Source organism: Tursiops truncatus, chromosome 9 (genome assembly GCF_011762595.2).
Source record: "Tursiops truncatus isolate mTurTru1 chromosome 9, mTurTru1.mat.Y, whole genome shotgun sequence".
In the NCBI taxonomy this organism is placed as follows: Eukaryota; Metazoa; Chordata; class Mammalia; order Artiodactyla; family Delphinidae; genus Tursiops; species Tursiops truncatus.
Genome location: NC_047042.1, coordinates 58,587,303 through 58,608,832, shown reverse-complemented (window position 1 = coordinate 58,608,832; position 21,530 = coordinate 58,587,303). Strand labels below are relative to the sequence as shown.

At 41.2% G+C, this 21,530-nt stretch overlaps 1 protein-coding gene across 1 annotated transcript in view; it reads left to right on the top strand.

The window, feature by feature from the left end:
- The window catches only part of CPVL (carboxypeptidase vitellogenic like), a 101,073-nt gene that overhangs the window by 73,284 nt on the left and 6,259 nt on the right, over positions 1-21,530 (top strand). The window contains 1 exon segment of the mRNA XM_073809777.1: positions 1,882-2,064. Coding sequence (XP_073665878.1) covers positions 1,882-2,064 — 183 coding nt within the window.

Here is a 21,530-nt window from a genome sequence, read left to right as displayed (position 1 = left end):
ATTATGTATAAGCCTTTTAAGAAGCCTGTACCAGGAGGGCAGAGATGGAAACATGCAGTGAAACATTTTATATCCAGTTTGAGGATTCAACCTAAGGTCTTCACTTGAGTCAAACCAGAGCTTCCAAATAGATCAAAGGTAGCATGGAGTTGAAGAAAATCTCTTTGTTGGTGGTGGAGTGACAATACCTTATGAGAATCAACAAGTGTGAAAAATAGCCTAAGGAGAGTAGAAAACAAAGGGGAAAATTACTCAGATTTCCACCACCAAAATTAATCAACTCTATTCCTTTTTTTTAAAGTTTCATTCCATATATGTAAATAAGTATGTCAATTTTATATATCATAATTGGGATATATATTTGGCATTCAGCTTTCATACTTAACATTATGTGATAAGCATTTTCCACATTGCTTCGTGGTTTAGTCCAACAGTTTATTTATTTTTACAAGAAAAAAAATTTTTTTTATTTACAGAGAATAAATGAACCACAGCTATTTTGTGAGAAAGCTGATGATGAACAATTTTTTTTTTAAATCAGAATTCTTCTTGTGGCATTATCATCCACTGAGTTTGCACTTACACTATAAACAGATATAAGATGGATATAGTATATGAGGCAATAATTTTCAGACTTTATCAACAGGCAGTAAAGAGCACAGATCCAAAGAGCAGGGCAGTGAGCCCCATAATGTGCACTTATGGAATGAAAAATGGGATGAGGAACACAAGCTTAAGAGAGCCATCTCCTGAGTTCAGGTGAAAGAGGCTGGACTTAAGGAGAATGAGGTGACGACTTTGTAGTCCAACAGTTTAAATGGCTTTGCAATATCTCATAGAATTTCTGTACCGTGGTCATTTGACCACTCACTAATATGGAACTTTTAGACTGTGTTCAAATTTGTCATTATAAAGTTTCAGTGAATATTGTTAAATATATATATTTTTTATCTCTTTGGGCTCATTTTCATAGAGTTTATTCCACAAACTGGGATTACTGGGACAAAGTCTCAACATTATAAAGTCTTTGCATTAAAAAGTGATGGTTGCTTTCCTGAAGAGTAATGCCATTCACACTGCCCCCAGTAGCTTCACAACTTCAGCAGCATTGGGTATTATCTGAATATCTTGAAAGCTATTTGGGAAGAAAAGACCAGAGTTGCCTCAGAGTTTCTCCTATAGTACCCATCAACTTGGCTAAAAAAAAATGTATCTTAGGCATTTTGAAGGACATTCCTCATTTTTGACAAGTGGCTCTCCTATTTAAGAAAGGAGGTCTTTGGAAGTGGCATAGCAGACATGGTTGCCTCCAACAAATAACAAATTTGAGGCACCTGCATCTATCTGTCTGCCTCAAAAAATTATAGTTGTCACTGAAATGTAGGAGGGGAAAGCAACACGGATTACCAGCAGCCACGAGGGAATGCCCAGCTTGCCAGCTGCTGCAGGGCCTGAAAAGTGAAAATAATCAAATGCAGGCTTCATGACAATCCCAGTGTGTACCATTCCTTAGTTCCACTGAACTGTAACCACAGTCTTCTTCCTTAACATAAGTATACATCCAAGTAAAACCTATATTGCTGGGTAATACAGCACAAATGCTTTTGCAACAAGAGAGATGTTTGCAGATTCCTATGAAGAATCATACTTTTGGAAGAATGCAGCGGTTGAGACAAGGCTTGAGTTTATTTCAGGTTGTTGGTGTATGTAGCCAACTGGAAGAAAGTGACCCTACTGAGTTCCTGGGTTGGCGTCTCTGAGCAGCGCCCCAGAGCAGCTAACATTCCCTTTTCTCTCTTGTGTGCACTATCTGTACCTAGATACATTGACTGGCTTCCCCTGCTGAATCCTGCATTTGCTCACGGCTCAATTTCGTTTCAGGTTCTAATCTACAATGGCCAACTGGACATCATCGTGGCAGCTCCCCTGACAGAGCGCTCCTTGATGGCCATGAACTGGAAAGGATCCCAGGATTATAAGAAGGCAGAAAGAAAAGTTTGGAAGGTCCTTAAATCTGATCCTGAAGTGGCTGGTTATGTACGGCAAGTGGATAGCTTCTATCAGGTATGAAAATGCTTCCCGGCATGCAGGTTTTGAGAATGGGATGATGAGATTGAAACGAAAGCCCGAATACCCATAAGACATGGTCAGCCTTAAGCAAAGTCATACAACAACCAAAAGGTGTCTTCTGTTGCCCTTCTTTCCACAGGGAAGGGTGGTCTGAGTTCATATTAATATACAAATACTCAATGTTTAAGACAAAAGTTGACAGACAATAGTGTAGGTATTATTTAAGAGATAAGGTGACAATTAAAAAGATTAAAAAAAGGATAATACTCAACCCCAAAAGGTAAATCATTAATGAGAGAATTAGTCTATTTGGGGAACAAAAGAGAGCGTGAACAAATTACATGAGGAAGGTTCAATGTAATCTCCTCTGGCAAACCTATGATCACATTCACGTATTACACATGGAACCCCAGGACAAAATCTATCTGATGCCCTAGTGTGACCTCTCCTTTAGGGGTCAGATGTTACTCTGGCCAAGCCTGTCCACTGCTCCTCCAGTTTGCAGGTCTCAGCTCCTCGAAGATGAATAGGTCTTCCTTAATGTTTACGCAATGATTACACTGTTTACCTCCAGAAAGTTTCTGGAGAAATTAAGAAAGCCCCTTAGTTTTGCTTAGTTAGTCTCAAGAGGAAAAATGTATTCTTCTAGACTTGATTTTATTCCCCAATTTTTTATGTGAGGTAACACTGGGACCTCAAATCTGTACCTCCAAGTATTTGGAAGAATAGCTTTCTAATGCTTGAGTTTTCCTTTAGGCAAATCCATGCTCCAAACAGAAATTAATCATAGGAATACTACTTCAAAAGTACTTTGCTTTGGAACTGTAAATGAGAGATCACAAAGTATTTTATCAGGGGTCACTGGGTTATCACCTGAATTACTCATTTATGTTTAAAAAAATGATAGATCCAGCAGAAATTACGGGTATTCTAATGTGAAAAGGTAGCCTTCCTACCCTACCCCGGTCATTCTAACCATTAAATAACACGAAATTTAACAGATATTTAAATATTACACAAAATGTTAACTACCTTGGACAACGGAAACAGATGAGAGACATATTTCTGGGCTCAAGTGAAGGTAAACTTTGAAAAGTTATAACGTTACAGTTTCTAAATCGAGATAAATCACACCAAAGAATTAACTACTGGTGGAATGGCAAACTAAATGTCTCAGAGCAGGAACAGTTCTGGCAGTATATATATATGAAGTCTGAAAATGGGACAGGGAAGGACAGAAAGAAGTGTCTGTGTACATGCAGAGAGATCTCAAGAGAGGATGGGAAGTGCCTTGTCAGCCCCATCTGCTTCTGTAACCTTGAGCAATCTTGAATCTGGTATTGAGTTGTGGACCACAATAAATAGTTAACTCTGAAGACAGATTCCAAAATATTGAAATTCCTGGACAAGTGGAGGCTCTTCAGTTGCAGAAAATAATCTGGACTTAATTTTGTTGTTTATTTGTGTCTTTTTAAGTAACACAAGTTATATAGCAATTCAAATATTTTTAAAAAAGAAAAAGTTCAACAATTTCAACATCTGAAATTGCATTTTAATTGATTCATATGTTCACAGGTACAGGTTTTTGCATAATTTTAACAGTGTAATATAAGGTTGATTCTACTTTGTTACTTACTGAGTTATAACATAATATGGAAAAGTGAACAAGTCACAAATATACAGGTAAATGAATTTTCACAAAGTGAACATACCCCTGTGACTATTACCTAAATAAAGAAATAGAATAGAACCAGTGCCCCTCCCCCCACCCCATAGTCACTACTCCCCTCCTCCCCAAAGTAACCACTGTCCTGACTTCTAATAGCCTAGATTACTTTTGCAAGTTTTTGAATTTTTATAAATGGACATATTCAGTATGTACTCTTTCCTGTGTGGTATGTTTGCTCAGCTTTGTGTTCATGAGATTTATTTCTTCTCTTTTTATATGGTAGTTGGGTACTTTTTCCTGATATGCTTAGAAATGTTCAGTTGAATGTCAGACATTAAACAGGTAAAATTATGGAGATAGTTTGAGTTTCTGGCTGATGGTATTTATCTTCAAAGAGATTTTGCTTTGCTTCTGTCGGGCAATTAGAATAGAGGCAAGCACCTTTATCAAGTCTGGAATTGAGTGACTTTAAATCTGTACTTTTTGTCTCCCAAAGCTCCATTCAAGTTTCCAGTCTCTTAACTACCACTTTGTGCTTGGTTTTGTAGCCTCTTGGCCACTGAATCAACTATTGCTTTGATGTGGACAGGGCCAGAGAATGCCAGACTCAGTTTGTTGCCCTCCCTTCAGTTTGCAAGCCTGGCCCCTTGTAGTGGGCAGAATAATGGGCCCCCAAAGAGACCTTCCCCTTAATCTCTGGAACCTGTCAATATGTTGTATCATATGGAAAGAAGGAATCAAGGCTACATATGGAAATAAGGTTGTTAATCATCTGACCTAGAGATGGGGACATTACTCTGGATTATCCAGATGGACCAGTGTAATCACAAAGATCCTTATGAGTGAATGAGGGAAGCGGGTGAGTCAGAGTCAGAGAGGGTTTCAAAGATGCTCTGTTGCTGGCTTTGAAGACAGAGGAAGGACCATGAGCTAAGGAGTGCAGGCAGCCTCTAGAAACTAGGAATCACAAAGAAACAGATTCTCCCCTAGAGCCTCCAGAAGGAATGGAACCTTGCCAACATCTTAGTTAGCTTAGCCAACATCTTTAGTCCAGTGGGACCATTTCTGACTTCTGACCTCCAGAATTATAAAATAAGAAATTATTGTTGTTTTAAAACACTTACATTTGTGGTGGTTTGTTATAGCAACAATAGGAAACTAATACACCCCTTATATCCTGGCTGCCTTGGGTGAGCCTCAGGATTTTCAGGTGGGTGTGTTCTGTATTTTGTCCAGCTTTTCTAGTTTTTCTTAGTAGGAGGATTGAGAGCAACAAGTGTCTCTGCTAGTACAGAACTAATATCATGTGTGTCAGTAGTCCTACTGATCTACATAAGCTATGCAAATAAATCAGGCAAAAGATAGATTATGATTTTTTGTGTGCAAAATAAATGAAAGAGAAGAGGCAAATAAAAGATCAGAGTTATAAGGGATGGGCTCACCTACCTGTATTTAAGTTCAATGATGATAAAGATAGCTTTCGTTTGTTGAACACTAAATATGTGCCGGCTGTTGTGATAGGTACTTCATGGATATTAGAATAACCTCTGAAAATTATATAATTTCCATTTTACTTACATATGAGGAAACAGACTCTGAGAAGGTAAACAGTTAATCCAGAATCATCCAATGACAGCATTGGGATTCAAACTTTATTCAGTTTGTTCCCAGAGCCTGTGTGCCTATGTCTGTCAGATTGCCTCTGATACTTAATTGCCAGTAAGGTGGAGAATGTTAACTAAATAGAAGAGAAGAGGAGCACTAAGGAAAAAAACTTGTTTATTTAATCTTTTCACATGTTTGAAAGACATTTGTTAGGCGTTCCTTAGGGGCAGTATAAAGAAAAGATATTTATCGGGCTTCCCTGGTGGCGCAGTGGTTGGGAGTCCGCCTGCCAATGCGGGAGACGCGGATTTGTGCCCCCGTCCGGGAGGATGCCACGTGCCGTGGAGCAGCTGGGCCCGTGAGCTATGGCCGCTGAGCCTGCGCGTCCGGAGCCTGTGCTCCGCAGCGAGAGAGGCCACGGCAGTGAGAGGCCCGCGTACCGCAAAAAAAAAAAAAAAAAAAAAAAGATATTTATCAATACTCATGAGGTTCTAAACTTACCTCCCATGATTAGAATACAGTAATGCTTTCCCTGTGGCTAGAAATGAAGAAATATTAGCTTAATAATGAAATGCCCACATTCTTTTATTTCTGATTGCATCCTCCCATTCACTGGATGGTCTGGCTGCTATAAGATCAGCAGACTGAATATGGTAATAAAGTCTACTCTATCAAGAGCATTTTACTCAAAGGAAGGAAGAAATAAAGGCAGAAAATAAGCAAATATAGACATTCACAAATCAGATAATGCCAGAAAATAAAACTGGATGATATGAAAGAGCTGGTACAGGGACTACTTTGGATGGTGGGTCCCAGAAGCCTCACTGAAGAGGTGAGACAGTAGGACATGAAGCAGCCTCCATGTGCAGATGTGGGCCAGCGTTTCCATGCAGAGAATGTCTAAATGTGCCAAGGGGCAGAAATAAGCTGGATGTGCCTGAGGAAAGGAAGGAGGGCCAGTGGATCTGAGGGAGGAATAGGGAAAGAGGGGAAGCAAAGATGAGGATTGGCTGTGGCCATATCATACGGGACCTGGTGGGTCAGGGTAGAGTTTGTACTCAGAAAGTTAATCACATCCCATAGACAGAGCTCTAAACTTCTTGCTCTGGTTTGAGATCCCTTCCAGTGCAACTTCTGAGTATATTCATGCTATCCTCTTTGGTATCATGCCCCTCTACACACACACGCTTAATTGAGTTCTTTTTTCCCACAAGGAAAAATTTGCTTGTAGACATCTTTCTGTTGGGGAGATTTTTTTTACCTCAACTGCTGACTAGTTTAGGAATGATCATTGTTACTAAAGAAAACTGTATACAGTATTAGGTTATATAGATATGTGTGTTTGTGTATGTGTGTTATACATGTGTATACCTATAAACTATGTAGAGACTGTGTAACAGAGTGGTTAGAGACCACTATAGAGTGGCCTCTAATACTATAATAGACCATTAGAGTGGTCTCAGTACTATAGTAGAGTATTACAGTGGTCTCAATACTATAATAGAGTGTTCTAGTGGCCTCCAATACTATAATAGTGTTCCAGTGGCCTCCAATACTATAATAGAGTGTTCCAGTGGCCTCAGTACTATAATAGAGTATTTGAGTCAGGAAGACCATGGTTTGCCTCCTTAATCTTCTACTTAATAGCTGTGTGACCTTGGGCAAGTTTTTCACCTCTCTATACCATGACTTCATCTCCTATAAAATAGGGGTAGTAATAATATCTACCTGTTATGGACTGAATTGTGTCTCCCTAACTTAGGATGTTGAAGACCTAACTTAGGATGTGTCTGTGTTTGGAGATATGGCCTCTAAGGAGGTAATTAAGGTTAAATGAGGTCATAAGGGCAGGGCCCTGATTCTGTGGGATTAAGAAGAGATGGCAGAGAGATCGCTTGCCCTCTCTCTGTCTCGGCCATGTGAGGACACAGCAAGCAGGCAGCCATCTGTAAGCCAGGAAGAGAGCTCTCGTCAGAAACCCAGTCAGCTAGCACCTTGATCTTGGACTTCCCAGTTGCCAAAAACGTGAGAAATTTCTGTTCTTTAAGCCACTCAGCCTATAGTATCCTCATAGGATTATTGAGGGGATTCAATAAGCTAATTAGCTTAGAGCAGTCCCTGACTCATAGGAAACATTTGCTATTATTTTTGTTACCATGGATCACTTATAAGAATATACGCAAAAGAAAGGAAAATTATAAATGGTAAAAAATCAAGATCAGGGAAAATGTTTGATTTTCCCTTAGAGGAAAGTTGGAGTATTAGTATTCAGGCCATTAAGGGCAAACACGCATGCCGAGCTGCCAGGGAGCTATGGGCACATCCTTAACCCCCTGTCCGCCGCACTGCTTTATGATGAGAATCCCGCCAGTCGCATTCAGCATGTCCTCCAGATCCTTTGACGGCTGCCTCAGCCACCTGTTAGTCTATGTCCCATGGACCTTCCTTGTGAAACGCTCCAGTGCCTGGCATCACACGTGTCCTGCTCGGTGCTGGGCACGGAACGCCCAGCTTGGGAGGCGAGATTGGGGCTGCAGGGCAGCCTGGGCCGTAGAGGTGGGACAAGGGATTGACCACCACTCAGAAGCTTGTGGCAAATGTCACACTGAGCCCGCTGACTCTTGTGGTGAATGCAAAACACATTGAGAGATGAAATGGCACTCCTGTGGCTGCCAAAAACCGGCTAACAAAAGAAGCGAGGCCCACATGTGTTTGTGATAGAAGTGTTTTACCACACAGCGGCGAGGGATCTGCATTTTATGTAGGTGATTTTACAGTGCTGGCGGCGCTCCTTCCCCTAATGCCTCAGCGTAGGATTGGGGGTGGTGTGTGGAGATTGGGGGGAGGGGCAGGGATGAAGGAGGGAAAGGAGCTCTGGTGTTCACAAAGGCATTCTCTGTGGATTAAGGATACTGTTCAGATGTCAGGCATCTGATAATGAAAGAAACGGGCCTCAACCGTGGACTTGGCTTTTTAGCATTTGACACACAAAACAGAAGCATGTGTATGTGTCTGCCAAAAAAGAAAACTCACTCTCTGCCAAACTCCACAGCTTTTAATTTAAAAATCGAAACCAAAGTAGACTTGTCTCTGGATGGTTCCCTAAAATGTCCACTTAAAGGAATGACAGCTCTCCCGGGGGAGTGTCAAGGTACGGAGATGGGCAGCCGTTTCTCCATCAAGGAAGGCCCAGGAAAACCAATCAGCTCCGTCAAGCCTTCGGAGATCAGATGAAGAATGAGTGCTCTTTGTTGCCCCTTGTTGGCCTGGCCTCCACAATCTGTGCCGTTCTAAGACTTGCACCCTCCCTTGTTATATCATCTGGGAAGTCATGGGCTTTTCTGAGCTTCAGTTTGTTCATCTGTAAAATACAAGGTTTGAACTGAGTTATCGCTAAGATATCTTCAAAGAAAGATCTGAAATATATTTTTCATTAATGTCCGGAGGGGCTCAGTTTGCAAGCAATATAGAATAGATAGTTGCCTTCAGAGTGTGATGTGTGTGTTTGTATGACTCAGTAGTGTTGCAGTATAGAACAAAGGTCTAATCCTCTCTCTCCCGCTAGCTGGTGGCAACCCATGTGCATCACTGTCGAGGCCACCATGCTGCTCCTTTTGGGGTCTTTCTCTGCCTTTCTCCAAATGTCACAGTTGCTGTTCATGATCTGTTTTGATGTTGCCACTGCTTTTGAAATGCAGGACATTTTGTTCTTACATCACTGAATTGTCATTTCAACTCCAAAGACTTTTTGATGCCACATTTAATATAAAATTTAATCAGAGTATAAAATTTTAATTGGAATAATAACACCGATGAATTTCTTTAAAAACATCTTTCTAGAAAAAAGCTTCATGAAGCTAAATTTTCTGAAAAAAGCATTTTTGCTATCTTGATTTCAATGAAAATATTCTAACGGAGATTACTTATTTTCCATGTAAACATTAAAAGGAAGACTTGAGTCCCTGGTCAATTTTCATTCCTATGCAATCATACTGGGTGTAGCTTCTTCTACCATGAGTTTTGCATTGTTTCCAACAACTCTCTTTTCCTGATTGCAATTTGAGTCATCATTAATTTTATTTTATGTTTTCATTATCAATATCAGCTTAGGTTATTCAATAATTACAGGATGGATTATCTCCATATTCTAGGTAGCATTTTCCAGTTGAAACAAATTTTAGATCTCATTTTCCAGGTGGGGAAACTGAAGCCCAGAGGTTAAGTGACTGTTCCAAAGTCTCCTACCCATTTTATGTCTGAGCTGAGATTAGATTCTAGGCCCCCTGTCTTCCAGCCCAGAGGTTTTCTACTTCACAAGGGCACCCACGTCTGGAATGATGGATTGGCAGTAGTAAACTAGTACAGTTAAAATTGGAACCTGCATACATATCTGCCATAATTAAGGCAGGCCTGAGAAATAATGTATTTTACTTCCAGTGTTAGCTGTTCAGTTACATGCGTGTGCCCTTCTGTAGTCAGACAGAGTATTGGGATTTTTAAAAAGGTGCTAGAGCTCAGTAAGTGGTGAGGCAAGGTTCATGCAGTGTTAAGAAAGGTTATAGCTTTACCTGGGAATTTCTGATGTTAGTAAAAGAACAGATGCTGAAATTGGCTAAAATGAACAGAGGAAACTGGTAGGCAGAGCCTCAGAATGAGAGCGTACAGGGCAGGGTACAGGCAGAGCACACAGTCTGGTTTCTAATCTGGAGCGTAAAGGATGAAAGCTGGGAGAGAAACTGGAAAGAGATCATGGGACCTTGATGGTAGGCAAAGGGGTGAGTGTTCCATTGTTTAAGTAGTGGGGGGCCACTGACAGGTTATTTTTTTCCAATTTTTTTAATTGTGATAAAATATGCATAACAAAATTTGCCATCTTAACCATTTTAAAGTATACAGTTGAGTGGTATTAATGCATTCATAATGTTGTGCACCATCCATCTCCACAGTTTTTTGTTTTTTTGTTTTTTTTTGGCCATGGCTCATGGGCCCAGCCGCTCCGCGGCATGTGGGATCTTCCTGGACCGGGGCACGAACCCGCGTCCCCTGCATCTGCAGGCAGACTCTCAACCACTGCGCCACCAGGGAAGCCCTCCACAGTTCTTTTCCTCTTGTAAAGCTGAAACTCTGTAACTAAACACCAGCTCCCCATTACCCCCTCCCCAGAGCCTGGCAACCACCATTCTACCCCATCTCTATGAATCTGACTACTCTAAGTATCTCATATAAGTGGAAGCATACAGTGTTTGTCGCTGTGGAAGATGTTTAAACACATTTTCAAAGCTTTGGAAAGTTTAAAATGGCAGCAGTAGGATGAATTCAGGCCAGATAGAGGTCAGAGAAGGAGGATCCCCAGGAAATAGGGAGTCATGTTAGGAGCTGTATTGGAAGAAGGTTCTCCATCTACTTCCTGAGACCACCTTCTTGATACTTGATTCTGAGGTCCTGAAATAGAGGAGACGAGCTTTGTAATGTCTAAGCTGTGAGGACTGATCCCTGTTTGAGACATGGTGTTTCCTGTGTAGTTAAACCAGCTTGAAAGCTAGGTATCCACAGGGAGCACCTGGCATGCTGGTGTCATCCTGGTGCCCTCCTCAGGCAGCCACAGTGAGTCCCCCAGCCCCCAAAAGCACAAGCCCTGAGCCATGACTTATACTTTGACCTTGACCCAGGTTTGGCTTATGGAGTCCTCAGGACTGTGTTCTGCCAAACTCTTCTCAGGGGCTTCTCCCTGAGTTTCCAACAGGAATCAGACCTTCTGTTAGGGGTTACATACAGAGAAACCAAGGGAAGGAGCCCACCACCCTCAAAGCTTGACTGTTTTGGAGAGTCGTGACCAATGGGAGGCGGTCTGGGGTAATGAGAGGAAGGTGGACTGTGGAGTTAGACCAACCTATGTGAATTTCAGTTTTGCCACTTACCGGCTGTGGGCTGGTCGCTGGTGCATGGGGGTGTCAGGAAGGCCAAAGGAGACCTTAAGGATGGCTACCAATCCTTCAGCATTTGCAAGCCCTCAGGCCAGTGGTCTGCCACACACTTTCTTATCCACAATTTTATGGAATACTCATAGCTCCCCTGTAAATAATGGGATTGTATTTACTAATTTATAAATGTAGAAACAGAAGTTTCACCTGGAAAACTTGATTAAGGCTTCAAATAGTAATAGTATCTGAGATTTGACAGCCCACATCTTGCTCTTTCCCCAGCACTGCTGTGCTTTAAGTACCTGTGGGGGCCATGGAGCAGGAAGGATGGAAGATTCTGGTTGGCCACCGGACCAAGGCTACAAGTCTGCCCTTGGTGATGGTGGTGACAGAGGTGGGTAGAGTGTGGGTGGTGGCCAGTGTGTTTGGCAGTACATCCAGTCCACATAGAAGAGGCTGTTTTCGGGCTTCCCTGGTGGCTCAGTGGTTGAGAGTCCGCCTGCCGATGCAGGGGACACGGGTTCGTGCCCTGGTCTGGGAAGATCCCACATGCCGTGGAGCGGCTGGGCCCGTGAGCCATGGCCGCTGAGCCTGCGCGTCCGGAGCCTGTGCTCCGCAACGGGAGAGGCCACAACAGTGAGAGGCCCGCGTAGCGCAAAAAAAAAAAAAGAGGCTGTTTTCTAAAGAAAAGCAGAGTGCTTACAGGGAGTAGGAGGATGGGGATAAGCCCGGCATGCAGACAGAAAACAATTAACAACTACGGCTTCTTAATTGTGCTTTTCTAAAATTAACATCAACCATTTTGTTTCTTTGACTACACACAACTGAAAAAGGGAGAAAAGAATAACCACAGTCCTTCGAGTGGAAGGGAAGGTCAGGCTAGGATTTCATGATGTCCACAGATAATGCAGAGAGAATGACCGAGCTGGCCACCTGCCTCTCTTGAACTTTCTGATAATTCTTTTTTTCTTTTAATTTAGAATTTTAAACATCTTAGTGAGCATTAGAAACTATTTCTGAAGAAACCAACAGTTCTAGAAAGGTCTTCAGCAAGTCCTTGTTTGCACTGACAAAATCAGAGTAAGCAAAGAGCAATAAATGTAACTATTGCATTCAACTAATTGATAGGGCATGAGAAATTAAAACAGTATTTAATGGAGGAAAGTAACTGTTAAACAGATTTGAGACAGTGATTACCAAATGCAGCTAATTCCTGGGAAAATGTTTTGGTTTTGTTACAGAAATTGTTAAACAGAATCTTCATCTCTCTCCCAGCTCTTGATTTTTACCAAGAGGGATGGCCTGATTCATGGGTTCTTTGTCTCCATCTTCCAGACCTGGGGAAGGTTCTTCTGTCCACTCTTGGGAATCAGACTGTGGACAGAAAATCAGACATAGCAATCAAAACATACCCCTGCCCTCAATATAAAACTTGCCGTCAAGAGCTTCATGGATTCTCCAGAAGCAGGCATTGAGGCAAAGTTTGGAGTGCAAGATGTTTATTAGGGATTAATACCTGAGAAAGGAAGGGGTAGGAAGCAGAATTGGCAGAGGAGAAAACCAAACTATGATAGAGGCCTGACAAACCTTGGCCAACCTGCAAGGGAGCTCCAGAGAGAGTAGTTTCCGTCAGAGCATCTTACATCAGACAAAAATGATCAGGCCTTTATATCCCCCGCCTCACTCAGTCACCAAATGTGGGATGCCCCAGGAAGGGCATCATTTTGGGGAAAGGCTGTGCTCTGCAGCTGAGGCAGACCCCGAAGGAGCTGGAGGCCGTCTGCTGACTGGACTTCCCACAGCTGGGCCGCAAGTCCATCCTTGAAAGGGGATCTGATGATGCATCTGTCTACCACAAAGGCCACCAAGACAATGCAGTTGCAAGCTCTCAGGGTTTGTGTGGGGGTGGGTGAATAGACAGCAGCAGGAGTTGGTGGTTTGCCTAAGGCCACATTGGGTATTGGTCTTCCTTTGTTTGCATAATGTAAGCTTTCACTTGAGCTCTTAGTGTCATTATGTCTTCTATCTGCGTTAGAAAGATGGATCCAGCCTTGCTTTTCAGTTCACATCAAGATTCCAAGATAGGAACAACAGATCTTTCAGGGAAAAGAATCAAGAATTGTCAAGAAATATTTCCCTTTTTCAGTTATTTATTACAGAATAAGAAATCGCTCCAAAACTTACTGGCTTACCACAACAATAATTTATTATTTCTCACAATTATGTGGGTGGAATGGGCTCAGTAGAGTGGTTCTTCTGATTGGGGTAGGCCGAGGTCGCACACGCAGCTGCATTCAGCTGAGAGTTTGGCTAAAGCTGGGTAAGGTAGTCTCCTAGGTAGTCTCCAAGGGAATCTCCTGTCCTCCAGTGCTCTCTCCATATGACCTCTAACCATGTAGTGTCCTGGCCTGGACTTCACAGCATAGCAGCAGGTCTCCCAACCTGAGAAGCAAAAGATGCCTATCCTTTTAAGGCCAGGGTTCAAAAGCCCCAGACTGTTATTTCCATTGCATTCTTTTGGTCAAAGCAAATCACAGAGTAAGGCCATATTCCTCCTGATGGCAAGAATGGCAAAGAATTTGGAACCATCCTTGTCCACTACATTTTCCTAAGCCATTGTGTCTCAACCCTTGCAAATATAGATTCCCAAGGCCTATTTCCAGATATTCTAACTTTACTGGTCTGGGGTAAGACCTGAGCATCAATATTTAGACTTCTTAGGGAATTTAATATGCATCTGGTTTTGGGGAACCCTAAACTGTGATGTCGTTTGTTCCTCTATTGATAAGGAAATGGCTTCCATCTTGCAGGAATCCTGTGTGGCTTACGTTTGGAGAAACTTCTGTTCCGATGCCTAAAGGGTGCTCTAAATCCTGACCTATTTTACTTACTTACAGGCCAACCGGAAACCTGAGAACATAGATTTACTCTTAACAAACCAGCCATTGATCTGAAGCATCACATTTAGAAAAGTGTCCTCTAGTCAACAGTATTTACTGGTATGGCTCTGGTTCTCTGAAATCCTCAGCCAAAACCTTAAACTAAATTTTAAACCTCAGTTCCCTGCCATGCATTGTAGGTTTACAAGTGATCTTTGTTCTCTCAAAATACTGATAGACCATTGGTAATTTAGACTCGTAGAAGAACTCTTTTATTTACTCAAAACATTAGCTTCCTTTTCCCAGCAGCATTCTGTCTCATGCTGAAATGATGTGATCCTCATGTGCAAAGTCTTCTGTTACTTTGCAGCAAAGATACAACTAGATCAAGCAGGGTCTCCTGTAAACATCATCCAGAGGAGTTCTCAGCACAGATGTTGCCCACCAGTCACAGTGTGTTTCTGGATATTAATTGTTGATCAAACACTATTGATATCATAGATTGATACAATTAGTTCCATGCCAAAGCAAAAATAAAAATGCTATGATTTAGACTGAAGACTTATCAGGAGTAAACTTAGCACTTCCATTAGGTGATCGTTAGGTTATTTAATAGATTCCTAACCTGGGGTAAGGGTTTGTGGTTAGGATTCAAGGGGTCAGTGAACTTAGAAGGGAAAGAAATTGCATCCTTATTTTCACTAACCTCTAACTGAAACATCATTTCCTTCCATTTTGAATGTAGGCAACAAACCACAGCAGTATTAGCAGTGCCTTTGACTTTGTCACCATAGAAAGCAGAGATATTTTCATATCAAATACAGATGCTGTTGCAAATAGCTAGAAACAATGCTTATGACCATCACTACTTTAAAGTTACAGGAGTTATCAGACCCACAGGTTGCTCTTCTATATGTGTTCATATAGAAGGTTGTATGTTGATGTATCACAAATTCATGTTTAGCTGTTTTGATCATTTCAATGTAATGGCTTCATTTGTAATCTATAATATATATGCATATATATTATGATATGTATCATAATATATATATGAGTGAATCATGTATTTAAAAACATTATTCTGGGGCTTCCCTGGTGGCGCAGTGGTTGAGAGTCCGCCTGCTGATGCGGGGGACGGGGGTTCGTGCCCCGGTCCGGGAGGATCCCACATGCCACGGAGCGGCTGGGCCTGTGGGCCATGCCCACTGAGCCTGCACGTCCGGAGCCTGTGCTCCGCACTGGGAGAGGCCACAGCAGTGAGAGGCCCGCGTACCGGAAAAAAAAAAACAAAAAAAACCCACACATTATTCTGAGAGGTATCTATAGGCTACACTAAATAGCCATAGGGGTCCAAGGCACACAAAAGACAAAGAACCCATGGATTAGACTATTGGAATTGTTGAAAATAATTCATAGACTCTCCCCAACCCAAACCATGGACTACCTTTGGTGACCTCAGATTGAGAAGTTATGAGCTTGAATTTTATTTATTTTTTATTACCTTGGCGATTCTCACTACTTCTATTATCATCATACTCAAGTGACATTATAGTTTAGGGATTAAGATAATGAATACTGTGTTAGACCTGGATTAGCTTCCAGCTCTACCACTTACTAGCTGTGTGACCTTGGGCAAGTTACTTAACCTCTCCAGGAGGTCCCTCATCTGTAAACTGGGGTTGATATTAATACCTACCTCTCTTGCAGAAGGATTCATTATTAGAATTAATTAAGATAATGCTCATTTATTACTTGACACTCTGTCTGGCATCTAGTAAGCATGTAATAAATATTTATTTTATTGTCTTTGTTGACCTCTCCTAGCATGAATCTGTTTTCACAGGGCAAGACGCTTCCCCCAACCCCATCTAACAGGGTCCTTAAGAGATATTGTGTCTTAAAGGCTCAGATGATGAAATGGGCTGAGTATTATTCATCAGATAGGACTAGAAATATGGCAGTTGTATCCAGTTTTCCCTTCACCATAACAAGGAAACTGTCTTGATGAGAGATGGAAGAAGTAGAGGGGACTGGGGAGGTGTTCCATGTTTTGCTGCATGGCAGTCTAACAAAAGTATATGAAAATCACTAAATTTAGTGATGAGATGTTTCTAAAGCATTGAGTCCCTTCTAGTTTAACAGTAATCTGAAACATCCCTGTTGACAATAAATGAAGCATCCAGCCTTAATGCTTTTGTTCTGGTTTTGTTTTGTTTTGTATTTTTTCATTTGTACTGAGCTTCTAACATATAGAAACAGGGAAGAAGGGGAATATAGGAGCTTAGATTTAGAGAGTAAAAAATAATCTAGCAAAAACAAAAAACCAAATGTTTGGCAACTTCTTGCTCTTCTGCTGTCCAGCATGGAGATGTGGGTGTTATTTTTGTTCCTCTATTTATTTTTTTATGCAGCAACCGGAGTCCCAAGGTTTCTATTCTGGCACCAGCTCTGTCTTCTTGGAGCTGCTTGCCAGAGGGGGACTTCCCACTTTTGCCTTTGTTTCCTTCAATTGCTTCTCTGTATCCTCCCCACTTATTGTTTTTAGATATAGGGTTCATCTCATCATCCCTGTGTTGGGCAGAAGGAAAAAGCACAACAGAGAACATGTTAAATTTCTTAAAGATTCATTTTTGTGAGTTTGGCAGCATCAATAGGTGGGTTTTTTCTTTTCTTTTTTAGTTAAAAATTGAATAATATCCAAAAATACGTATCATACTTGTGTAAGATAAAGCAATGATAAATGAATACCCTTGTGCTTACCAGTCATTTAGGAAATGCAGCATTACCAGCAGCCCATCCCCTTCCCTCACTGGCCCTGGAGGTAAACCACTGCCCTGGATTGTTTTATCACCCTTTTCCTTTTTTAAAAAAATTAATAGTTTTACTGCAGATATACATCTCCATAAATGATATTTTACTTTTCATGTTTAATTTTATATAAAAGGAATTATTCTGTATGATTTTGCAATATACTTTTGCTCTTCAGTACTTTGAGATTCATTGTGTTGATACATGCAAAATTGTGCTTCGTTCCTTTACATTGCTGCATAGTATTCCATTGTGTGATTATATCATTTGTCCATTCCACTGCTGATGGGCATTTGGGTTGTTTCCAGCTTTTTGCTACTATAAATATTGCAGCTGTACACAGTCTTGCAAATGTCTCCTTGGGCCTGCGTGCAAGACTTTCTCTAAGAATAATTCCTAGCGGTGGAATGGATGAGTTCACAGGGTTTGAGCATCTTCAACTTCCTTAGGTAATGCCAAACTGTTTTCCAAATTGATTGTATTCTTTCCAGTAATGTACAAGGGTTCTGGTTATTCCACTATCTCGCCAACTCTTGGACTTGTGTCTAGGCATCTTTCAGCTGGGCTTGTTAAGTGGAAGGGGGCACTTAATGTCTTTTCCCATGTCTAATAAACATGGTCTGTCTTCTTTTTCTCTTGCTCTCTTTCCCATCTTCTTCTCTGGCTACCATCAGTTGAAAGACTGTAGCATCCACACCCAGTGAAAGGGCGGAGTGGACATGTCATATCCAAGTCTTGGTACTGCTTTGGTTGTGTGGATGCACTTTTCTTTCTGGATGGCCTGGGCTGATGCTGGCTATCAAAATAACCAGCTTTAAAAAAAATTAGAAATTTACTCCTTCAACACCTTATCACTTCAGCTTACCAACAGTGGCTCAGTATAAGAAGCAACTAATAAAATAGGCATTTCAACTTAAGCCTGGATTTGCGGGCAAGGCCTAGACCACAGGAAGAAGAACCTGAATCTTTTTTCTAACACAGCACAAATCCCCTCACTTCCATCACTTTTCCATTGAAACGACGAGGAAGTGAAGTTTTTTAGCCAGTCGCTTTGCTGTGAGTCTTACCAGAAAATTAAGAAGAATAGTAATTGGCAAATACTACTCACCCAGTTCTTTAGCTAGCCTTTCTCACATCTGCTTTATAGGATCCTTCTCACTGACCTGATTTACTCACTTCCTACTGCTTGACACAGAAACCACAAAGAACTACTTCAAAAGAAAAACACTGATTTTATACAAACCAATAAAAAAACATACAGCATTTTGGGGGACATAAAAAAACAATGGCTACCCTACATTATAAATTCTAGAATGAAAAAGTTTTTGCCTTGTGGTGTTTTAAGAAAAGCCACAAATTTTAAAAGATGCTATTCAAGAACACTCTGAATATGTGTTTTTAAGTTGTTTAAACTTTTTCCCTTTTACAATAGCCTCATTAACTGGTCTTAACTAGTCTCCTTTCTCTCCAACCTACCCTTCTCTCTGTGCTTTTTCCAAAATGCAAGTCCGATCCTGTTTTTCCTTGTTTAAAATCCCTCACTAACTCCCTGATACCTGAAGAATAAAGTCTGAACTCTTTACATAGAAGAGTAAAGATGTTTGATCTGGCTTCTGCTTCCTTCCTCAACCTGGACTCTTACTCTCCCTCCTTCTTAACTAGAATCCTGAAAAACAAAACAAAACACCTTATAATTCCCCAAGCACACCTTACTGTTCTGTCAGCCAATAATTCCCATGGATTCCCTCCGCTTTTCTTATAAGGCCTTTCCTACTCCTCTGACTGCCTGGAAAACACCCATTTGCCTTTCAGAGCTAAGTTCCAGCATCACCTCTAGGAAGCCCTTCTCCCAGAATTCCTCCTTCTCTGCATCTCTCTCTATGTACATCTCCTGTTGCATGTACCACACTGGGTTTTCATTTGCCTCTTCAATTGCCTTCATCCTCTGTTTGACGCTGAGCTCCTTGACGACAGGAATAATGTACGATTTATGATTGTAGCAAACCCCTTAGCACAGTTCCTGGCACTCAGTAAATGTTCAGCGAATTAGAATTAAAATCAAATTGTCCCCTACCTTATACCCACACCCCTCTCATTTGTGTGTATATTCAAATACTACAATTCTCAAGGAATGCAAGTACACACCAGAATGTCTTCTAGGAAATAGACTAGACATGCTGAGATGATGAATAGTTCAAAACAATGCCCATCAAACGAAAGGATGAATTGTTTATGTCCACTGAAGACTATTTCCTTTCTGTGTTACATAAGAGAAAAAAGGAGAAATATTCTGGGAAAAAAAATTTATGGAAGGGGTTGTAGAAGTTTCATTATCTCACTGGCTGACTAGTGTGTCCTGTCCTTTAAAAAAAATTGAATTCTCAGTATTTGAGGGGTTTTTTTCCCTTTTCTGAAAAAAACATACAGCTTGCTTCTTGAAAACAAAGGCAATAATAAACAATAGCAACTCCCAATTTTACTCTGATTATTTGCCAAGAGTCGTCTTAGTTCATGTGGTTCTATTTCATTAAAGAGGACTGATGAGCTTAAAAAGAAGGCTACTAAATTAAGCTACCCAAATATGCACTTAGTTAATACTCAGGGGGCTAATTTATTGTATTATTTAAACTATAAATTGGATGGCAGATCTATTTGCTGAGGTATAACAGCTCAGCAATGATGCATAATTTTCTCTTAGCTATTGAGTGGTTTTCAATAATCTATTGAAATTTAACCGAGAACCATTTCATTATGGGAAGTGAATAAATACTAAGAAGGCTAACATTTAAAGTATTATCTGCACATGGAGAACAGGTTTTAAAAATTAATGTTACTGAGGAACAAAGAGGAATGGGGGGTTACCTTTTAAACAATAACTTTTCGTTGTTTCAATTTGAAGCATAACCAGATTTACAAAGTTGTTTGTGGGAATAGTAAATGGAGCCAATAAACAAACAAGGTAGAGCGTGGAGTTGGGTAGAGAAGTGGGCAGCATGAAGGAACAAAATAAAGTTGTGTTGCAGTATTGCTACGTTGTCAGCTGGACTAAGGGCATTATTTTTGCCTTGCACTCTTCCGTTTAGCAGTAAAGACAGTGTGCCTTGTTCTGTTTCAACAAATGGCATCATTGAAAATGTTGCACCGTTTGCCATATTTTGTCTTCTAAATTCCTGGAACCTGGGGGCATTTGCGGGTCTGGGGTCCCCTTAGGCTGTGGGTCAGGAACACAGTTGAATGTAGATACCTCTCTGGTCAGGAGTGGCCCCAAAAAGACCACCTTTGGAGTGTCTTAGGGGCTCTGATACACAGAAGGATCCTGACAACTTGGTGGTGTGGTCTTGAAACTATTACTGCCAGTAATACTAGAACTCAGTGGGGACAGGCAGGAATGGAAGCAGGCAACAGGACCTTCTTACCTTCCTGCAAATATTTGAAACCCAGACCATCTGATATCCTGCGCCAAAGTTTCAGAGAAGATAATTTACCCATTTGGACGGATATTTCTTTGATTTATTTTGGGAAAGGGGAAGAATGCCTTAATGTCTCGTGTTTCCCCAGGAACATCAAAATGTCAGAGAACCAGTGGTCTGAGAGTAAACCAGCTTGGGAGGGAGGGGAGCCACTGATCTGTAGTGTTTGCCGATTTCCGTGGTGTAAATGCTCCCACCATGGCTGATTTCAGGCTACCAACATGATGTCACCAACTGTGGAGTGGGGCAGCCACGTGCATAATCCAATCTCCTAAACCAGTGGGAAAGAATTCCAGCACACCACTGCTGGAGCTAGTCTGCACTACTGTTTGCAGGAAGCAAAATTTTGGCAAGTTGGCTGGCTCTTGTTTCCATGTTAGCCAGAAGACAGTGAGCCAGGATCTAAGTCCTCACAACACTCCTGGCAGAGAGCATTTGCTGCTATAACCTCTGCCCTCTCCTCCCCCATTCTCATTCTCTCTTCCCAAAGAAAACTACAAATGTGGATCATAAAGCTAGATATTGAGTAAGGGTAGTTAATGAACTGGATTGTGCTTTTTATCCTCTTGCGGATATCTAATATACAAACTGGACATGGAGGGAGTAACGTTTTGATTACTTTTTGATTGCATGAAACCCTATGTTGTAAAGTGGGTTCTTAAAAGGGAAAAAGGACACAACAGCTTTTGCCATTCTGCTGAGACAAGTAAGGTCTTGCTTGCTTGACATTTCTGTGTGGGGAGAAGAGGATGTTTGGCATTGCATGAGGTGAAAGGGGGTAGAAAGAATGGGATGGATCCTGGTGTTGTCAGGCTTAAGGGATACAATTCACTCTAGACAGTTAAGCCTATTGACAGAGGTTTGATTTCTTATTTAAGTTGCTTTCTTACTTTAACTGGAACATTCTTTCCCATGGGAAGGAAAGATTCATAGCACGGAAATAAAAGAAGCCTGGAAGAGAAATATTTCCCCTCCTAAAGAAAATATTATAACCTATCTTTCCCCTCCTAAAGAAAATATTATAACCTACCTTTCTAAAAAAGTAAGGAAGTTTACAGTTCCTAGTAACTTCTAATCTTTCTCTGCTCTTAAAGGGAAAGCATATTCC